Source organism: Geotrypetes seraphini, chromosome 4 (assembly GCF_902459505.1).
Source record: "Geotrypetes seraphini chromosome 4, aGeoSer1.1, whole genome shotgun sequence".
NCBI classification, from domain to species: Eukaryota; Metazoa; Chordata; class Amphibia; order Gymnophiona; family Dermophiidae; genus Geotrypetes; species Geotrypetes seraphini.
Genome location: NC_047087.1, coordinates 275,754,185 through 275,775,757, shown reverse-complemented (window position 1 = coordinate 275,775,757; position 21,573 = coordinate 275,754,185). Strand labels below are relative to the sequence as shown.

General features: G+C 41.9%; 1 protein-coding gene and 1 pseudogene across 2 annotated transcripts in view; both read left to right on the top strand.

The window, feature by feature from the left end:
* The window catches only part of DOCK1 (dedicator of cytokinesis 1), a 926,077-nt gene that overhangs the window by 800,050 nt on the left and 104,454 nt on the right, over nucleotides 1–21,573 (top strand). For both annotated transcript variants that reach the window (XM_033940914.1, XM_033940915.1), the window contains exons 39-40: nucleotides 6,593–6,682; nucleotides 14,774–14,878. In XM_033940914.1, the coding sequence (XP_033796805.1) occupies nucleotides 6,593–6,682; nucleotides 14,774–14,878 (195 nt within the window). The remainder of the gene's footprint in view (nucleotides 1–6,592; nucleotides 6,683–14,773; nucleotides 14,879–21,573) is intronic.
* Nucleotides 16,761–17,197, top strand: LOC117358952 (annotated as a pseudogene).

Below are 21,573 nucleotides of genomic sequence, written 5' to 3'. Positions count from 1 at the left end.
ATATTATCATTTCGTTGAGGATGTAGTTAAACCATTTAAAAATTGCAAGAACAACAAAGTTTTCAGGAATTTACGAAATAATTGCAGCTGGCCTAAAAGCCTAATGGAGTCGGGAAGTTCATTCCAGATCTCTCCAAACTTGAAAACAAAAGATCGACTGAGCTTCCCAGTGGATTTAATTCCCTTAAAGGAAGAGAAAGCTAACTTAATATCTTTTGTGAGTTTCTCAAACGGCAAAGTCTAAGGGTATTCCAACATAAGGGGACAAAAGGATCAAATATTCTATAGAGAAGCTTGAAGATTATGCAAGCGCATTTGAACTGGATCCTAAAGCGAACTGGGAGTCAGTGAAGCTTTATCAACAAAGGGGAAACATGATCATACTTTCGTTTCCCAAAAAATGAGCTTAGCTGCAGTATTCTGTATTAACTACTTAATGCCCAGATAAACTGAGTTACAATAATCTAGCTGAGAAAGCACAGTGGATTGTACCAATACTGAGAAATATTCTTGATGAAATAGTGATCTGACCTTCCTCAACAAATTAGGCTCTGCAGACAATCTTAAGTAGCTCGTTTCATGGCCCAAAGGGCATTAACAAGACTCATGAGCATGAAAACCATGCAACAGCATTCTGTACTAAATGAAAAGAACACAAACAGTGAAATGGAAACCAAAACAGAGCCAAGTGATGATGTGACCTGAAGATAATTCTGTAACTGGGTGAATGGTAGAAGCTGATTGTGTAAGGAACTTAGGAAGCTAGGTTCTGTTATAGAATGCTAATACCGCTGGCTATCATGCATCCAACATCTAGGCAGTCACACTTAGACCAGCAGTAGAGCTATGCACCTGTCTACAGCAGGGCTACACATAACTTAAAGCAGTGGTCTCCAACATGCAGACCTGGCAGTCCTTTGTTGTGGTCTTCATAGAGGAATAAACATAAACATAGAAACATGATGGCAGATAAAGGCCAAATAGCCCATCTACTCTGGCCATCCGCAGTAACCATTATCTCTTTCTCTCTCCACACACACAGTTGGCATCCTCCCACTCTCACCTCCAGCCACCTTCCCACTTCAACCCTTTCAAACTTTCTTCAAGTGCTGCTGTGCCAAAGGCAAGCCACCTCCCTCACTAACCAAAGTCTCTCTCTGTAGCATCCTGCCTTCTCTGACATAATTTTCTTCTTTTTGGGCAGGACTTTGAGAGAGAGGCTGTGGGCAACAAGAGTAGCATTTGAGACAGGTTCGGAGGACTAAGGCACGCTTAACCCTTCAATCCATTGGCAGAGCAGTTGCATTTTTTTCCAGTCTTCCTCATCTCCTGCTATACTTAATATTGTTTTGATTGTGCCTATGGATGGAGGGGAGGGAAGAGAAAAGAAGGGAGGTGATTATGCAGGGGAAGGGAAGAAATGGAAACTAGATAGATTTAAGAAGGAGGAAGAAAGGTAAGAATATTTTTATCTTAAAAGTTAAATATGTACGTACTGGAGCTTTCTTGTGACCACCTTGCAGCCCTTTATGGGAAAAAGGTTGGTGATTCCTGACTTAAAGTATTCTGTAACTTATGTGTAGGAGCCCTGACTGTGTTCTTCCCATGATCCACCCCTTTCCAGCTTCCTTGAAGATATGCACTTTGTAAGCAAAGCGGGTATTACAAAATAGCACTTAAGACGTAATTGCTAGTATGGCACCTAAGTGTACACGTGGAGGGGCATAATCAAAACATATGTCTAAGTCTGATTTGGATGTATGGCACTAGACACCCAATGTCGGCAGTGGGGAAATGCCAATTTTCGAAAAATATCTCAAACTCAAACCCTTTGCAGGGCCACATTTTGGATTTGTAGGTACTTGGAGGGCCTCAGAAAAATAGTTAATATCTTATTAAAGAAATGACAATTTCGTATGAGGTAAAACTCTTTATAATTTTGAAATCTTTCCTTTTGCTGAGTCTTAATAATATTGTAATTTATAACTAAAGAGACATATGATCAAGAAACTGTTTTATTTTACTTTTGTGATTATGATAAACATACCGAGGGTTTCAAAATAGTACCTGGTGGGCCACATGTGGCCCCCAGGCCGCGAGCTTGAGACCACTGGTCTAGAATATATATATATATATATATATATATATATATATATATACTAGTGTTTAAGCCCGTTAGATTAACGAGTGCTAGATGACCGCCTCTCCTACTTTTGAACCTGGGCAGGGGCAGAGGCAGAGCCGGGGCGGGAGGGAGTGACGGTGGGAGAGCAATTTCAAAGCCTCGGCAGCGGCAGCCCCTCCCGCATCCGTCCCCGCGTCCCAAGCCTCTCCGAAGGCCGGCTCCCACGAAAATGGTACCCCTCTGTCCAAAGCCGCAGCGGCAGCCTCCCTCAAGACACATTTCAAATCTGACATATTGTAATCACAAAACAGAAAATAAAATTATTTTTCTTACCTTTTGTTGTCTGGTCATTATTCATACCATGTAGGGGTCCCAGGCTATGGTTGGCTTTTGATAACTCGCTTGCCAGGGCCCCTTCTTTCTTCTTCCCTCCCTCCATCCCTGCAGCTGAAGACAGGCACCTCCCCCCAGTGGGCTGAGACAGGAGGGAGCAGTTAGGAGAGGGTCTGAGGGCAAAGAGGGGCTCAACAGCACACAACCACCTTTCCTACCCTCCCTCCATCAGGTGCAGTGTAGCTCCACCAATGTTAAAAGGAGCCGCGTCGAAATCGGAGCCCTGCCACTGCCGTAGCACGTTCCCCTCTGCCTTGGTCCCGCCCCTTCTCTGACATATGGGACCGCGGCAGAGGGAACGTGTTACGGTGGCGGCAGGGCTCCAATTTCAAAGCAGCTCCTTTTAACATAGGCGGAGCTGAACTGTACCTGGAGGAAGGGAAGGAACGGTGGGGCAAATTTCGGCAACGGCAGGAATTGTTTGGCGGGCCAAGCACCGTAAAACTTTGTTTCTTTAGGCAGCCCCGGTTGTTTACTTGGATTCAATGTGAGCCGGGTGAGGAAGGCCGCCGCAGCCTCGCGGCTAGGTAGGAGGACAACAATGGCGCTTATGCTCAAGCCCCCGCCGCAGCTCCTCTCTCGATCCTGGTGCGGTTCGAGAGAGGAGTCGTGGCGGTGGTTTGAGCATAAGCACGATTGTTGTCCCCCTACCTAGCCGTGAGGCTGCGGTGGCCTTCTTCACCTGGCTCTCACGGCTGGCGGCCGGCAAACCCTAATGCTGACATTGAATCCAAGTAAACAACCGGGGCTGCCTAAAGAAACATGGTAATCATATTCTGTCCTGAAAGCCCCCGCCGCAGCTCCTCTCTCGATCCTGCTGCAGTTCGAGAGAGGAGCCATGGCGGCAGCTTGAGCATAGTGCACAGTGAGAGCCAGGGGCGCGCATGCGCACTCGTTTTTCCATGACGGATCAGGGAACACGTTTTTTAGTGTGCATGCGCGGCCTATCATTTTATTATATTAGATGTATATATATATTTTTTTGTTTGTTTGTTTGTTTCAAAAATCATCTATCTGGACAACCAGGCTATTGTTCGTCCAGACCACCAGGACATCTATCTTTATACCACATTTTCAACCAAAATTTTGTCAAAGTCCCAAATGCCCAGAACAAGTCTATTTGGACATGGGCAAGGCCAATCATGTAATGAACTGGCCAACCAGACATGGCAATAGAGCAGTGGGGCACCTTACAGGGCTGTGTGTAAGTTTTTGCAGGGGGGGTTGTTGCAGCAGACAAGCCCCCAATATGTAATGGCACTGGTGTGAACTTCACAAAAAGGGTTCCAAATAAACATCTCACCAGAACTCCCTTATAGGTTATTGTGACCCCTCCCAACCCACGATACCCACCTGTCTACAACCCTAATATCCCTTATGGCTGCAGGTGGCATCTATATGGCAGTAGAGTAGGGTTTGGGGGGGAGGTTGGTGAGTGCACATGTTCCACCATGAATGTATTGGTTAGACTGGCTTATGGGCCTGGGTCCTCCTCTCTGCGGTTCAGTAGCCCCTCTCCCCCCCCTCCCCCCCCCCCCAGCTATTTAAGACACTTGTGTGCAGCTCTACTAGGCTTTCCTATACCAGGTGCTGATGTTCTGGAGACAGGTATGTACTTTTTTATTCTGATCTTTGTGGAGGCAAGAGGGGGGGGGTCAGTGAACACTGGGGGAGTGTGTGTAGGTCTTTACTTTGTGCATTGATTATCTGGTCACCTTGGATACCTTTTTGGCACATATACCTGTTTTGACTTCGTCTTACTCACAACGTTTAAGTTTCATCCAGCATGTCTAGTAAAATATTTGATTATCCCTGCAGGACGACTAAGTCTAGGTCAGCCCCCATCCCGCCCACATACTGTCCTAACCACTCCTCCAGATACACCCCTTTCAGCTCTGGATGCACAGTGGCATTCAGAGGCATAAAAAGTCCCACAACACGTCCAGAAAGTCAGTTTGATTATCGGCATTTGGATGACCTGTCTTTTAGGTCGTCCCAAGTGCCAACTTAGATGGGTTTTAGACATGTTTAAGTTTTGATTATGAGCCCCATAGCTGTAAATGCTCGTATTCTAAACATTTACACCTGTAACACATGCTGAATTTTAAGTGCCTAAGTTACAAAATTACCCTTCACTTGGATAGATATTTCCACTAGTATTGCTCATGAAAAATTAAATTCTCTTATATAGCCATTTTAATACATTTGTATATACATTTATTAATGTATACAGTACATTATTGAAGAACAAAACCAGTTCATGCCAATCCAAAAACCAAATCCATGCCAAATCCAAAAATTTCAGTTCATGCCAAAAACCCTTTTGGACGTTCATATGAAAAACTTTTAATGTGTATAATATTATGAAAAACTCGTTGTTAAATTTTATAGGTGTTTATTGACCTGAAATAGTGTCAAAATATTGGATAAAAGCTTAATGTAGCCTTGAGTACGTAAGACGATTGAATATTTACATGAGCAATACCATTGTTCCCTTTTTTTTTTTTTTTTCTTTTTTATTAATATTACAAATTATTTAAATTGTATTTCCACCTTTTACCTACATGTTTCAATTTGTATTAATAGAACATAATGATTAGTCTGTATTTTGTCTTATTTGTATTTGTATTTGTCATCCCTGGTTTCTATTGTACATTACAATTATGTAATACGCATTGAAATATTTGATATTGCGTAAAATCAAAATTTAATAAACTTGTAACTTGAAACTTGATTGGAAATATCTATCCATTTATTTTACATTAGATATGGCCAGTTGTCTTAAAATGATGAATTAGATATGCTTTGTGTAGGATGGTGATCTTTTTGAGTTGTTATTTTGTATGATCAGATATTAATGTTTATAATTATTCTGTACATACAAAGTTTTGCCCATGCTGCAGGCATAAGTGAAATGTGGCCACTTTGGGCATTCTTTGTATCCAGTGGTTGTTTGAAACAACACTATTGGTCCCTTTTACTAAATTGTGTTAAGCACTTACTGCCTGATAAACCACATGTTAACTCCTACTCCACAACTATGTTAAGAGACTTTGCAGTGGGTTTTGGAGCTTCTGTGCAGTAAACCGCACTTCAGAAGCGTTCTGTCATGTCATGGGTAAGAACCCTGCCTTATAGGGGTCCTGGACTTTTGTGATACCCTGGACCTTCCTACAAGACCGAAGGATTTACTTCCAAGCTAAGTCTGAGTTTATTTTGGGAGTTGGCTGGGGGGGGGAGGTTCTCAGAGCGGTTTTCTTGATTGATTTCACTTGTGTCGTTACCATATTTGAGTGTTTATTTTTCACTATTTCAGTTGAGCCCACGTGAGGTATCCTATGATGGTGTGTACCTTTGCCTTGTGTAAAGCACTGGAGAAGTTCCTCCCTTCACTGACCTCTCACACTGAGGACACCCCGTTTCACTATAAATTTTATGATTTATTAGATTTCACTGTGCATAGACAGGGGGTGGGTAAGCAGAGTGGGCAGACTTGATGGGCTGTAGCCCTTTTCTGCCGTCATCTTCTATGTTTCTATGTTCACACTAGTTTTTAATCATCAGATTACCACTCTCAGAACTTATTGACTTTGTTACTACCTTTTTGTTTGGTCTTTTGAAGTTTCATTGGCAGTTTCTCTTTTTGGAGTTTTTGTATATTATAGGTAAAAAATGGGCATGAAAGATATTTTCTAATTAACGTTTTGTAAATAACGCATACTGATTGGCACTTTGTTGTTAGTGTGGGACACTTAGGCCCGGATTACGTATAGGACGCGCGGTCTCAGAAGCCGTCCTTTACAGAATCGTGCCTAACCCACCTAAAAAAACCCCGATTCTCTAACCGACGTCCATGTTGCGGACGCCAGTTAGAGAATCGGGTTGCTGCTGAGCTTACGCGGCAAGGGATCGCCCTGCCGCGATAAGTTTAGCGGCAACCCATCCCCTCTCCCCCGCAAAGACTACCCCATTGCATTATAGGTAGCAAATTATACATGACTGTTTATGCTATCAAAAATTTAGTGAATCTCAACCATGCCTTACTCAATCCATAATTGCATTGCTTTTACACAGATGTGGGAAGAGGCCATTGTCTTGGGTAAAGAACTTGCAGAACAGTATGAAAATGAAATGTTTGATTATGAACAACTCAGTGAATTACTGGTAAGTTTATTTTAAATATACCGTATAGTAAGCTAGGTTACATAAAGCAGACTGTGTATTTCCTATATTTACTTTTGATTATTCTTCTAGTGGCATAGCAGTGCTTAAGTAACATAGTAAATGATGGCAGATAAAGACCTGAACGGTCCATCCAGTTTGCCCATAAGTTATACTCATTAAAAAATACATGATTAGATTAATTTATCTCTTCTTTCATATTTCTGGGCCGTAGACAGTAAAGTCTGGTATTGCCTGGGTTCCAAATGCTGAAGTTGACGTCCAAGCTCACTCCAGCCTATCCAACCATCCCATTGTTTGCAGGCCGAACAAGTCCGGAAACACAAACTCTGCATCACCAATTGTATTAAAAACTTTTGCCTCACTTATTTTCAGAAGCAGGCTATGATGGGATACTTATTATCTTGTACCTTAATGTGGCTGTTGGACTGAATGTTTGAAAGAAACATGCAGAAACAAAACAGTTTATTTTTTTCTATATGCTCATTGATACCCTCCCTGATCAGTGATTCGACCATCTTCCCTGGAACTGAGGTCAAGCTCACCGGTCTATAGTTCCCCGGGTCGCCTCTCGATCCTTTTTTGAAGATTGGTGTAACATTTGCTATCCTCCAATCTTCCGGGATTATCCCTGATCTTAAGGATAGGTTGCAAATATGCCTGAGTAACTCCGCTATTTCGTCTCTGAGCTCTTTCAATATCCTCGGGTGGATCCCATCTGGGCCAGGAGATTTGTCGATTTTTAATCTATTTATCTGCCTTAGAACGGCTTCGAGGCTTACCTCCATATTATCATGCATGGAGGTAAGCCTCGAAGCCGTTCTAAGGCAGATAAATAGATTAAAAATCGACAAATCTCCTGGCCCAGATGGGATCCACCCGAGGATATTGAAAGAGCTCAGAGACGAAATAGCGGAGTTACTCAGGCATATTTGCAACCTATCCTTAAGATCAGGGATAATCCCGGAAGATTGGAGGATAGCAAATGTTACACCAATCTTCAAAAAAGGATCGAGAGGCGACCCGGGGAACTATAGACCGGTGAGCTTGACCTCAGTTCCAGGGAAGATGGTCGAATCACTGATCAGGGAGGGTATCAATGAGCATATAGAAAAAAATAAACTGATGAGATCAAGCCAGCACGGTTTCTATAAAGGACGATCGTGCCAAACGAATCTACTACATTTCTTTGAGGGGATAAGCAAACATTTGGACCAAGGTAGCCCCATTGACATAGTTTATCTGGATTTCCAAAAAGCCTTTGACAAGGTACCCCACGAGCGCCTGCTGAAGAAACTGTGGAACCACGGGGTGGAAGGGGACGTCCACAGATGGATCCAAAATTGGCTGATGGATAGGAAACAGAGGGTAGTAGTAAAAGGACACTACTCTGACTGGAAAGAGGTCACGAGTGGTGTCCCCCAGGGGTCAGTGTTGGGACCGCTGCTGTTCAATATATTCATTAACGATCTGGAAACGGGCACGAAATGTGAAGTTATCAAGTTCGCGGACGATACAAAACTCTCCAACAGGGTCAAAACTGTTGAGGAATGCAAAGAACTACAGAGCGACCTGAACAAACTGTGCGAGTGGGCAAAAAGATGGCAGATGAGCTTCAATGTGGAGAAATGTAAGGTCTTGCACATCGGGAAAGGGAACCCCATGTACAGCTATACGATGGGAGGAAGGGAGATGGGGAAAGGCACCCTAGAAAAAGACCTGGGGGTATTGGTGGATACAACAATGAAGCCAGCGGCGCAATGTGCAGCGGCCTCAAAGAAAGCGAACAGAATGCTGGGCATTATCAAAAAAGGTATCACTACCAGAACGAAGGAGGTCATCCTGCCATTGTATCGAGCAATGGTGCGACCGCATCTGGAATACTGTGTCCAATACTGGTCGCCGTACCTTAGGAAAGACATGGCGATACTTGAGAGGGTCCAGAGGAGAGCAACTAGGATGATAAAGGGAATGGAGAACCTTTCATATGCCGAAAGGTTGGACAAACTGGGGCTCTTTACCCTGGAAAAGCGGAGACTGAGAGGAGACATGATACAGACATATAAAATCATGAAAGGCATAGAGAGGGTGGATAGGGACAGATTCTTCAGACTAGCGGGGACAACAAAAACAAGAGGTCACTCAGAAAAACTGAGAGGGGACAGATTCAAAACGAATGCAAGGAAGTTTTTCTTCACTCAGAGGGTGGTGGACACCTGGAACACGCTTCCAAAGGAGGTAATAGGACAGAGTACAATACTGGGTTTCAAAAAGGGACTGGATGACTTCCTGAAAGAGAAGGGGATTACAGGGTATAGATAGAAGGTTACACTACAGGACAAAAGCGAAAAGCATATGTGAGTTTTAGGGTAGGAGCACTATCAGGTCCTGGACCTGAGGGGCCGCCGCGTGAGCGGACTGCCGGGCACGATGGACCTCCGGTCTGACCCGACAGAGGCAAGTCTTATGTTCTTATGTTCTTATATATTTTGCTGGAGCAAAAATGTATAAATTAATGGAAATTTACAGCTTGATTTTTATTTTGTGGGGGGAGGCAATCAATGTAATAATTAATCAATGTAATACAAATTCATCATGGAGGACAACTTTTCTATTACGGCAATCTCAAACAGTTGCCTGGCCCAGTGGGCCAACGTAGGAATCTCTTTCCAAAATGTTGCTAGGGTTATCCCTTACAGTGATATCTTAATGATTTGCCAGCTTTTCTTCTTTCAATCTGGTAGAATCCTGCAGACCTAAATAAATCACATCTGTTCCTGATCAACTTAAATGCAGATCAATATTATAGTGTGCTCATAGATACAAAGGAATGACCACGAGTACAAAAAAAGACTTTATGGTCTTAACATTCAGTTCTAATTATAGCACACTTACTGCACTGGCCTCTTGCTGCACACAAATCAGATAAGTTTGGTTGATTGTTCGCAATCATTTATAAGCTGATGAATTGTTTTATTAATGCAGGAAAAAAACCTTTCACTCGAAGAGTGTGCTATGATTAGAATTGAACGTTAAGATTATAAAGTCCTTTTTGTACTCATGCTCGTTCATTTGCATCTATGAGCACACTATAATATTGATCTGCATTTAACAGATCTAATTTATTTCGTTGTGGGATTCTACTAGATTGATTGTATTATCACTTTCCCTTCAGACTACCTGTGAAATTGGTTCCTATTCCCCTTTCCTCCTTTTTTTTTTAGTTATTCGTTCACAAGTAGTTCACCTTCCAGGATCCAAGGAAGCAACCACTTACAGTGAGTCCACCTCCTTTCCCAGAGTTAGCAATTTCCCTTCACACCTGCACTCAGAATTGCTGGACTCTTGAGCAGGGCCACTACAAACAGTGGTGATTCCCTCATGCCCCAAATCCTTGCTAACATAAAGGATAAATCCCAATCACCATTTTTACATATAAGAGGGGATATCTATAGGTACAGTATAGAAAATGGAATATTTCCACACACCTACTATACATGGAAACAAAATGAGCAAGCCCGCCAGACTGTCATGTGAGGTAAGTTACAACTGTTCATTCCATTTATCCATCATCTTTTGCATTCAACCAGAACATAAGAACATAAGCAGTGCCTCTGCTGGGTCAGACCAGAGGTCCATCGTGCCCGGCAGTCCGCTCATGCGGTGGCCCATCAGGTCCAGGACCTGTATAGTAATCATCTATCTATACCCTTCTATCCCCTTTTCCTTCAAGAAATCATCCAATCCCTTCTTGAACCCCAATACCGTACTCTGTCCTATCACACCCTCTGGAAGCGCATTCCAGGTATTCACCACCCTTTGGGTGAAGAAGAACCTCCTAGCATTGGTTCTGAATCTGTCCCCTCTTAATTTTTCTGAATGCCCTCTCGTTCTTGTAGTTTTCGAAAGTTTGAAAAATCTGTCCCTCTCCACTTTCTCTATGCCCTTCATGATCTTATAAGTCTCTATCATGTCCCCTCTAAGTCTCCGCTTTTCCAGGGAAAAGAGCCCCAGTTTCTCTAATCTTTCAGTATATGAAAGGTTTTCCATACCTTTTATCAATCGCATCGCTCTTTTATGAACCCTCTCAAGTAACACCATATCCTTCTTAAGGTACAGCGACCAATATTGGACGCAGTACTCCAGATGCAGGTGCACCATCGCCCGATACAACGGCAGGATAACCTTTTTCGTCCTGGCTGTAATACCTTTCTTGATAATACCTAGCATTCTATTCGCCTTCTTTGAGGCCGCTGTGCACTGTGCCGACGGCTTCATTGTCTTGTCTGCTAGTACCCCCAAGTCCTTTTCTAGGGTACTTTCACCCATTACCAGCCCTTCCATCGCATAGCTGTACTTTGGGTTTCTGTTTCCTACAAGCAAGACTTTACATTTCTCTACATTAAACTTCATCTGCCATCTCGTCGCTCACTCTTCTAGTTTGTTCAGGTCCCTTTGTAAGTCTTCATAGTCCTTTTCTGTCCCAACTCCACTAAATAGTTTGGTGTAATCTGCAAATTTTATTACTTTGCACTTCGTCCCTGTTTCCAGATCTTTTATAAATACATTGAACAGCAGCGGAACACCACTCATGACTCTCCTCCAGTCCGAGTAGTGGCCCTTAACTTCTACCCTTTGCTTCCTACCCGCCAACCAATTTTTGATCCATCTATGTATGTCTCCTTGGTTCTTCAGTTTCCGTAGTAGGCATTCATGGGGTACCTTGTCAAAGGCTTTTTGGAAATCTAAGTATACGATGTCTATGGAGTCCCCTTTGTCCATTTGTTTGTTAATTCCTTCGAAGAAGTGCAATAAGTTCGTTAGGCACGATCTTCCCTTGCAGAATCCATGTTGGCTTGTTTTTATCAGTTTATTCCTTTCTAGATGCTCATCGATGCTCCCTATATTTCCAACCTAGACCCTGAATTTCTCCAGGATGCCATCATCTTCAACTATGCCAAACTCCTCTTTCAGTGAATCAAACTCCATCAACTTCCCTTCTCTCTGGAGCTTTGACAAATGGAAGCATGTACAAATAATTTTGGGATTCTTGGTCAGGGGGAGCTATCTTAATTTTCAAATGCCAACATGCTTGCTGCCATACTCTCAAAGTATGCCCCAAAACAGGGCACCACTGTCAACTCCCAGGCAAAACCGCCTACAGCAAAGTAAAGCTTTCCACCTGTGCCTTCTCTAACTGCACTAAACTTGCCTCACTATCTTCTCTCAAATATGCTCCCAACCTTACTAACCTCACAACCCAGTTATATATCTCCACGGTAGGCAATCTCATCTAGAGACCATCTGGTGTCATTTTTCAGTGTCTATCTCAACCTCAGTTCTTCTACACCAGCATTCCTCAATGCAAGGCATGAGGGTCAGTGGCTGTGCCTATTCATACTCTGATTCTTATGTGAGTCAAGTATAGGATAATGAAGCCATTGTGACATCACTGATGAGGTTGGCTTTTAGGCATTGGTGGAATGAGGCATTATGACATCACACTCTCAGCTCTGGAATGTTGCTACTCTTTGAGTTTGTGCAAGGAACTTGGAACCTGGGTTGGCCACTGCTAGAAACAGGATACTGAGCTTGATAGGTACACCGACAAATGCGCGCAGGACAATTGCGCCCCGTTAATCCTCCATAAATGTAGTACACATACAAATCTTCCCAGGACAACGACATGACGGACCTAACGCCCTGATTGGCTACATACGAATCTTCCTTGGGCGACGACATGATGGACCTAATGCCCTGATTGGTTCAGGCGTCTCAGGCCCCTCCCAAGGAGTCTGAGCAAATCAGGACCTTCCAGATAGGGTTCCCATAATCATTATGTAAACCTTGCTCTAACACTAGATAGGAAGTGAATATTTTCAGTGTAGAGACTGAGAATTACTGAGTTGTGATGTTTTTACTGACCAGCTGGGGATTGTACGGGTTTTTTATTTCTTAGTCTCCAGCAGGTCATAGGTTCCCATGAAACCTCCAGTGGTCTAGTAGGACTTTATTTACATTTCCTTATGACATTTGTAAAGTAGCAACCTGGAACTCTGTGTCCGTCACTATAAATTGGGAGTTCAAGCTTGAAATGATATGGCCAATAGAGCCAAAATATTAGCAACAGAGGTTTCAGTGTTCTACCCTCAGTAAGTACTGCTTTGGTTCCCAAGCATCTAGATTGGTGGGTAAATTTACTTCTTATATGCTAATTTTCTTTACTCGAGTTCTTCCAGACCAGTCTAGAACCAACACATGATTTTTAACATTGATATGTTTCTTTTTATCAACTGAAGCATAAAGATTTTCTGCTCAGTATTCATCCCATGGTGGTAAGTGCCATCTGAGCTAGAGAGTGGCATGGGGACAAATTGTACCCATCCCCGAGGGATCTCTCTATCCCCAGCTCATCCCCAAGAGCTCTGTCCCTGCCCCCATTCCTGCAAGCTCTGTCCTCGTCTGCACAAGCCTTGAACACTTTAAAAACATAAGTGTTGAGGCTTGTGCAGTTAAGGTAAAGCTTGCAGGAATGGGACAGGGACAGAACTTGTGAGAAAGGGACAGGGATATTGAGATCCCATGGGGAAGGGGACAAATTTGTCCCCATGTCATTCTCTAATTATTCGGAGCCACTCACAGTTACGGGCTGAACTGACTTCAGATATTCAATTTTGGAGCACACACGGCTCCTGGTGTCAGCGGTCACCCGGATGTTAACTAGGCATTGGCCGATATTCAGATTGGTCCTCTGTTAACCATAGGGCAAAGCCTTCTTACTGTCCTAACGTTATTCCGTTACTTAGCCAGTAAGCAGACTGATAATCAGCGCTAACTGGCTAAGTAGATGCTCTGCCTAGGCTCTACCCCCGGCCTGTCCCTAACCTAACTGATTAGGAGATGGCCGGTTAATGCTGATATTCATCAGCAGTGGTTAAGTTCCACTGAATAGCATATAGTAGGAGATCATATGTTCTTTTCATTTTCCCATCCGTTCAGGGTTGTAAAAGTAAGAAATTTCTTGATCATACGCTCTCATACCAAGCAACCTTCCATGACAAAGAATTTTGATTGTTGTTGCTTACATCGGGTTCTTATGAACATTTTAGAAATCAGTTGAAAACTTTTCTCTTTTCAAAATATCTGATCGAATAGACCTCATTGTATTTTCCTTCCATAATTTTTTCATTTATAACCTTTTGTAAACCGCATTGAACTTATGGTTATGCGGTCTAGAAATTTAATGTTATGTTATGTTATATGCCGGGTCACTCAGCAGTGTTTGATTTTGGCTAGTTCATTATTCCTGTGGGATCTTTAGTCTGGAGGATTCTTTCCTTCATTAGTAGTTTTCTGTTGAGCAATTCATTTAGTTCCTATTGGGGTGGTGGTGGGTTTTTTTCCTCTTTAACTGTCTTTCTTTTTCTGCTCTGTTATGATAAATACTGACCAGCCAGGGGTTGCACAGGGTCCTTAAGTGATGACATCACAGCTCAGTAGTTCTCAGTCTCTGCACAAATTCAGGCTCACAGTACCAAACTCACTACGGTAGCTGTCCAACAAACTGGCACCACAAAGGCATCTGTGGGGTCCATTACCTTAGCCTCTAATTTTACCACACAGAAATTTCTGGCTCCTCATTTGTGTTTAAGTATTAATGCGTGAGCAACCCTAATTTTGTAAAGAGAAAAAAGCTTTGTGGTTGGAGCAGTTTCCGATGCAGTTCACCAACCAGCAGCCATCTTCCATCACATTTTGACTAATGTTTGAGCAATCTTTATTGAATTGCTTTTTTAATATTTGAAATCCTCAAACTTATAGAAACTTTGTGAACAGGGCGCCTAAAAGTACGATTCTCTTATACAGAAATTTTCACAAATTATTGTTGCCATTCAATATACTTAACAATGTTTCATAAAGGGAGAGAACCTGTATCACAAATGGTCATATGAAAGTGAAAGGTTTGATAAGAGGTAAACGTTTAATATGTATATTGGTATGAAATGAAAGAGTAACATGCCTGAAAAAAGTGTATTTCTTAGCTGAAACAGTGATCTTTATTTTTCTTTACAGAAAAAACAAGCCCAGTTTTATGAAAACATTGTGAAAGTGATAAGACCCAAACCAGACTATTTTGCGGTTGGGTATTATGGCCAAGGATTTCCTACATTTCTCAGGGTAATGTTTAATTCAGCTTTCATGTAACTGGATCATTAACATAGTGTCTGGAAACATCATCTAGCATCTAGAAAGGATTTTGATGAATGTATTGATGGGCTGTCCATTTAATTTGTAAATAGTGATATGAGCTTTGCTATTTAATAGAGTGGTTCTGTGCTTTGTTTTCCTTTCTCTGTCTGACTTTTTAGCAGATATTTACCAAGAGGATTTTCTTCAAAATATTCTTTCATCTTGAAAAAAATAGAAATTGGAGTCACTAGCCAATGCACTTAATAACCAATTTGACACTCTTTCCTAATGATCAGTTTGCCCTGATTTATTATTGAAAATCAGGGTCAGTAATCATGCCAGTCACTCAGTTGAATAGCATGCTGTCATCGTGAATATATATTTCCATTTTTTCAATGAATGGGCTGGTTAAGTAAGGATGGTGAGCTGGGCAGAAGAATTTAAATAATTTTATGATGGCTTTAGGTATACTTAACCTTGACTCGGTAACCTGTAACCAGGTTGCATGTAAAACTCTGCTGCATAATTTTTTTATTTTTTATTTTTAAATAATAATAATAATAACATTATTCTTCTATACCGCCACAATCTTGCGACTTCTAGGCGGTTTACAATCAAGAGTGCTGGACATTCAGCGAAATACAATATGCAAACATTCAGAGGAAATAAAGAGAGCAGCGACCTTAAGAAGGCAGCATCAACTTATAACGCTATTGAATCCCTTCATATTACTCTAGTAACACAGGGGAACTGACCATATATAGTCCCCGAAACACTCCACCAATCTCATATACAAAAATATTAGATTAAATGAGGAGCCTCAGAAAAGCTCAACAAATAGTTGTCAAAAAGCCATGATGCCCAAGTAAAATCACAAGCACCCCTAAAAACCCAGTCACTGAGCTGAAAAGGCATTTTCTGCATTAATCTATACTAATTGTTGCTTTAAACAGCTTGCCAGGGGCTGTATTTTTGGTGCACTCAAAAAGCAGCATAAAACAGCTAATTCTTCTTTGTAAAGCATTGCCTTAGGGCTCCTTTTCCTAAGGTGCACGAGCGTTTTTAGTGCACGCAGGATTTTAGCGCACGCTAAACCCACGCTACACTTCTAGAACTAACGCCAGCTCAAAGCTGGCGTTAAGATCTAGTGCACGCGGCAATTTGACGTGCGCTATTCTGCGCGTTAAGGCCCTAACACACCTTTGTAAAAGGAGCCCTAAGTGTCCTAAGAGTGCACTAAATTGGTGTTTCACCAGTGCTGTCGTGGAAGCATGCCTAATCAGTCTGCTTTTAAGTATATCCCTAATGAATATGCATGGATAATTTTTTACATACATTGGATACCAGATGTATACAAATCTATCTTAAAGTATCAAACAACTCCAGTTAAGTATATGCTGGGTAATATACCAGGTATTTCCCAGACATAATGTACCAGTGAAATAACTTTGTATTGTGCTAAGACATTGCCATTGTATTTGCCAGTGCATTCGAACCCTAAGATTTATTGCTTTCAAATTGGGTTTTTGGCTAATGATAGAAGCATGGGGGAAAGCAGTTGATAAATGCCTTGCTCTCTCTCATAGCTCTGGTGCAGATGTCTGTCCCCTGGCTTCTGAGGCCTTTTCTCTCTTTAAATAAGCTCTTATAATAATCTTCCAAGTTATTTCACTGGGACATATACTTAACTGGAGTTGTTTGATTCTTTCAGGGTTCCATTTACTGTGGCTATTTTTTTGTTTTGGTGATTTGTGATACAACTCTATCTTATGCATATCCACTGTGGCAGCACTGAACACTGAACTAAATAGATGTGCCTCCAGGAGGAGTCGGGAAAACAGTACATTAAGAAATATTTACGTGGCGTGTCGGCGTGAAAACCATGCAGAGCCTGCACACCCTTGAGGTGTCTGGATAGGAAACTGTAGCCCAGTTAAAGGCTTGCGTTGAGTCTCTTGAGGGCCTTGCTGCTGAAGACCAGGTGCTGTTACTGGGCGGAACACCCTTAGAAGATAAGGCAACTCTTGAGCAATGTGGCATCAGTGCACTAGCCACCCTGGAAGTTGCGGGTCGTATGCTGGGAGGTAAAGTTCATGGGTTTTTAGCCCATTCTGGGAAAGTCAGAGCTCAAACTCCCAAAGTTGCCAAGCAGGAGAAGAAGAAAAAGAAGACGGGGCGTGCCAAGCGGCGCATGCAGTACAACCGTCGTTTTGTCAATGTGGTTCCAACCTTTGGCAAAAAGAAGGGGCCCAATGCTAACTCTTAAAATATCTTTCTATTTGCTATTTCCAATAAAGTAGATATGAACATCCAAAAAAAAAAAGCAATATTCACTGAAAACTTAGAAACAAAGGTAAAGGGCGGGAACCTCTTGCAGTATGTAGAATAACAACAGCTGTTGAAACTAATTTCCAGGTACTAGTGAATTTGGCCACCGTGAGAACGGGCTACTGGGCTTGATGGACTATTGGTCTGTAAAGATTGGAGAAAGAACTGTGGGACAACCAATTAGAGCATTACCTTGGTAGCGCTATAGAAATAATAAATAGAATAGTAGTAAATATAGGTTGTAGGATCTCCTGCACTGCACAGCTGTTCCACATCCAAAAAACTTCAGGATGGCTGTTAAAAAGCTGAGGGTAAGGAGTTAAGGATGTTTTTTTTTTTATCATGTTTGCCCACTAAATCCCTTGCATCTTGTATTATTGAAAACCTTTAATCCATTCCTTTTCATTTTCAAAAGTTCCCCACCACCACCACCACCATGTCCCTCCCCGCCCGTGTGACATGTATTCAAATTGTCCAATTAACATAAGAAAATGGCTGTCCTTCAATTGATGTCATAGGATTCAATGTGGAATCAACTTGAAAGAATTAAAGAAAAGGCACCTGTCATAACGAATGGCCAATAGTTTCACAGAAGTACCCACCACTCCACCTCCTGATTCAAGCCCATTGGAGATACAGTTTGCTGGTTAAAAATCCACCTCTGATCCTTCCTCCATAAAAATTATGAAATATTACCTCCCTTTTTCAAACATGGAGCTTCCAGTATTACAAATTTCAAGTCACTCAGTAGATGTTTCTGTGATGGCCAATATTCCACTAGTGGAGGCTCCATAACCTTGCATCGGAGGCAGCCAAGATATCCTAAAATGCTCACACCTAGCAGGTGATTGCTATGATCTATATAAAATAGTTGACACAGACTTAAATGTACTGTATATAATGCCAGAATGGTACAGGAAGTTAATTGAACTAAATGATGCCTTAAAAGTAAATGGAGAAGTTGAATCCTGTTAGTTTAAATTATATTCACAAAAATGGATTGAATTTGAAATAAGTGCATTATTTGAATTGATTTTTAGTCTATTGAGAACACATTGTAACCTTTAATGATGATATAATCACAGCCCTTTGAATCATCAAAATTCACATAACTTGCTGCATTATGCGCCTGTAACCTCAAAACTTTTCAAAATCTCTCTAAAAACACTTATATAGGAAAGCATTCCCCTCAAGCTGAACTGAAGAACTACTAACTTTATGATGATGTATTCTGATCATTTAAAAGTTAATAACAAATTCATAAAGAAATAAAACAAAGGGCCCCATCTTTCTTTCTATCCAATTCTTCATTCAGTACCTAATCCGTCCGTTAAATCTCCTGCCCCATATCAGAAACTTCTTTTTCAATCAGTAATTTCTCAAGCTGACAAGGATCAAAGTAAATATATCTATTAGATTGTAAAGTTACACATTTGCAAGGAAATTGAAGAGAAAAATTGCCTCCCAAGGATATAACTCTCTCATTCAATTTCAAAAATTCTTTGCGACGTAGTTGTGTGGACCTAGCCAAATCCAGGGCTGACCACAGAACTGAAAATTTTTATTCCAGAAATATTTTTTTAACATATTTATTTTCTCCTGTTCTGTTGAAAAAGTTCTTAGATCCCCGTGGGATCTCAATTTTCCATCCCCACGAACTCTGTCCCTGTCCCATTCCTCCAAGCTCTGACCTCATCTACACAAGCCTCGAACTCTTTAAAATCATAAGTGTTTGAGGCTTGTGCGTTTAAGGCAGAGCTTGCAGGAATGGGACCAGGACAGAACTTGCATGGAAGGAATGAGGATATTGAGATCCCATGAGGATGGGGGAAAATTTGTCCCTGTGTCATTCTCTGCTATTGAATATCAGCTGCAGAGCTGACCAGTGGAACTGATCCAGATAAGAGATTTCCTACCTAGTTAAATCCATTTAAATGCCTACACCATCAATTTTTGAGATTAATCAATTGGCAAATTTCAACTAATTTCTAACTGGCAAATTGTATATAATCCTCCTAAAGTTAGACGCTTACATTGGCATACACCATGATTGATTTGAAGTCCCTGGACCAAGAGCAATAAAACTACAAACAACTAGAAAGAGAGCTTTCTCATATGCAGGTCCTAACCTCTGGAACTCCTTGTTTCACAGCTTTCTCGAGGAAACATCCTACATCTCCTTCCGAAAACTATTAAAATCAATTCTATTTCATCAACACTATGGAACTCTATGTGATACCGTCCATAATCTGCAAATGAGCGTCTCCCACTAACTGCAATTTCTCCCTCCGACTATTCCTGCCTTATTTCAGTCTTATTTTGCTGGGTTTGTCTTATTTTATTTTACTTTTTCCATTTCTTTTCTCCTGCCTATTATAGTAATCTATATCTATCTTGTAAGATTTACTATTCTATTGTTTTCTCTCAATGTAATCACTCTGCTTCATTTTCTCTGGTTCTCTACATCTCTCTAGAGCTCCTTCTTCCTTCTCATTTCTGTTTTTATCTTTGAACATGTGAATGATGTTCTTTTTCTCTTAGGCGCTTTAGTTTAGATTGTGAGCCCGTTCAGGACAAGTCCAAAGTGCCTAATGTATTTAATTATGTAAATCACTTAATATTCATGTACAAGCAGTATATCAAATATAATAAATACGATACAATGCCTAGCTGAGGTAGGCACCTATTTAGGGCTAGATTCACAAAGCAAACTGATCATGTACCGATCAGTTTGCGTCCCCTTAGCAACCAAATTCCCCTCCGGCCATCCTCCAATTCGCCCATGCAAATGAGGGAAGGGACATTCAAAAGTAGGGAAGGCAGCGATTCACAACACAATCAATCCGATCCGACTGGGTTCGCCGATCAACTCCGAAAGTGACTGCTGGGGACCAGTTGTTCAGTGGTTTCCGACTGCATTTCCTGCTCTCTGCCCCAACTCAAGCACAAATCTCCTGCTCTCTGCCCCAAAGCCCTGCACTGCCCTGAATCTCCCCGAAGTCCTGCCGTCCTGCACTGCCCCGAATCTCCCCGAAGTCCTGCCGCCCTGCACTGCCCCGAATCTCCCTGAAGTCCTGCCGCGTTGCACTGCCCCGAATCTCCATAAAGTCCTGCCGCCCTGCACTGCTCCGAATCTCCTGTTCTCTGCCCCGAAGTCCTGCTGCCATGCACTACCCCGAATCTCCCTGAAGTCCTGCCACCCTACACTACTCCGAATCTCCTGCTCTCTGCCCCTAAGTCCTGCCGCCCTGCACTGCCCTTCTCTGCCCTGCGAGCCTGCGGTTTTAACCTGTGGGTTTAAAGCGGGTTAAAACTACGGGCTCACAGGACTCAAAACTACTAAAAAAATAAGGTTACAAAAAAGAAAACATCGCAGCTCCGATGGGCAGGCGCAGACCATCTACAGATGGTCTGCGCATGTGCGCGGTTCATGCATGCGTGATCCATGCAGGCAGATGGGGGCGTTCCTCCAATCGCCCCCGTCTGCATATTTTATTTTCGTGAATTCGTCGGACCTGCCCGGATCGGGCCCGATTGGACAGGTTAGTGAATCCGGCCCTTAATTGGCTAATAGGCTTGATCAGTGCTGATAATTGACACTTAACACTTCATAACTGCCAGTCATTGGACTTAATTGAAAGTCAAACATCTAATTCGAAAAACGTTATTCTACAAAAAAACTAGAGGACTAGGTCAATGCTCCTACCTAAAAGTGGGTGTGATTAGGGGTGGATCATGGGTGTGTTTTGAGTTAAGTGCAGGTATTTAAGTGAAGAAAACCATGGCATAAATACAGTATAATAAAGTTAGGACACCTAGTGAAACCTTGCACCGTTTAGGCAGTGCTAAGTGCAATTCTATACAGTGTATCTGCCTTTTATAAACTGTACTTAGTGCTGCACTAGTTACGCCAGTTTTTTTACGTGACTTATATAGAATCGGGCCTTAAATGTTCCATGTTATAAACTTTCAATTATTGCTTCATATGCTGCCTGTAAACCGATTATTTAATTTTCTTTTTTTTTAAAGGAAACAGGAGCCCAAACTAATAATGGGTTTACACCTAATTCGCTTCTCAAAAATAAGATGAACTCTTGGAATAAAACCAAGGAACAGCAGTTAACAGCATTTTATATGTTTTGGGCAACATATTGCTTGAAACGGAGCTTCACAGCCCTCTCCTTGCCAGCTGGGTTTTCAGAATCACCCCCATGAATATGCATGAGAGAGCTTTGCATACATAGCGTATCCATTCTATGCAAACTATGGTCATAATCCTGGAATCCAGCTGACAAAGGGGTCCCTTCAGGAGATGTTTGAAAAGCACTATGAATTACATAAACAGAGTGCTGTTT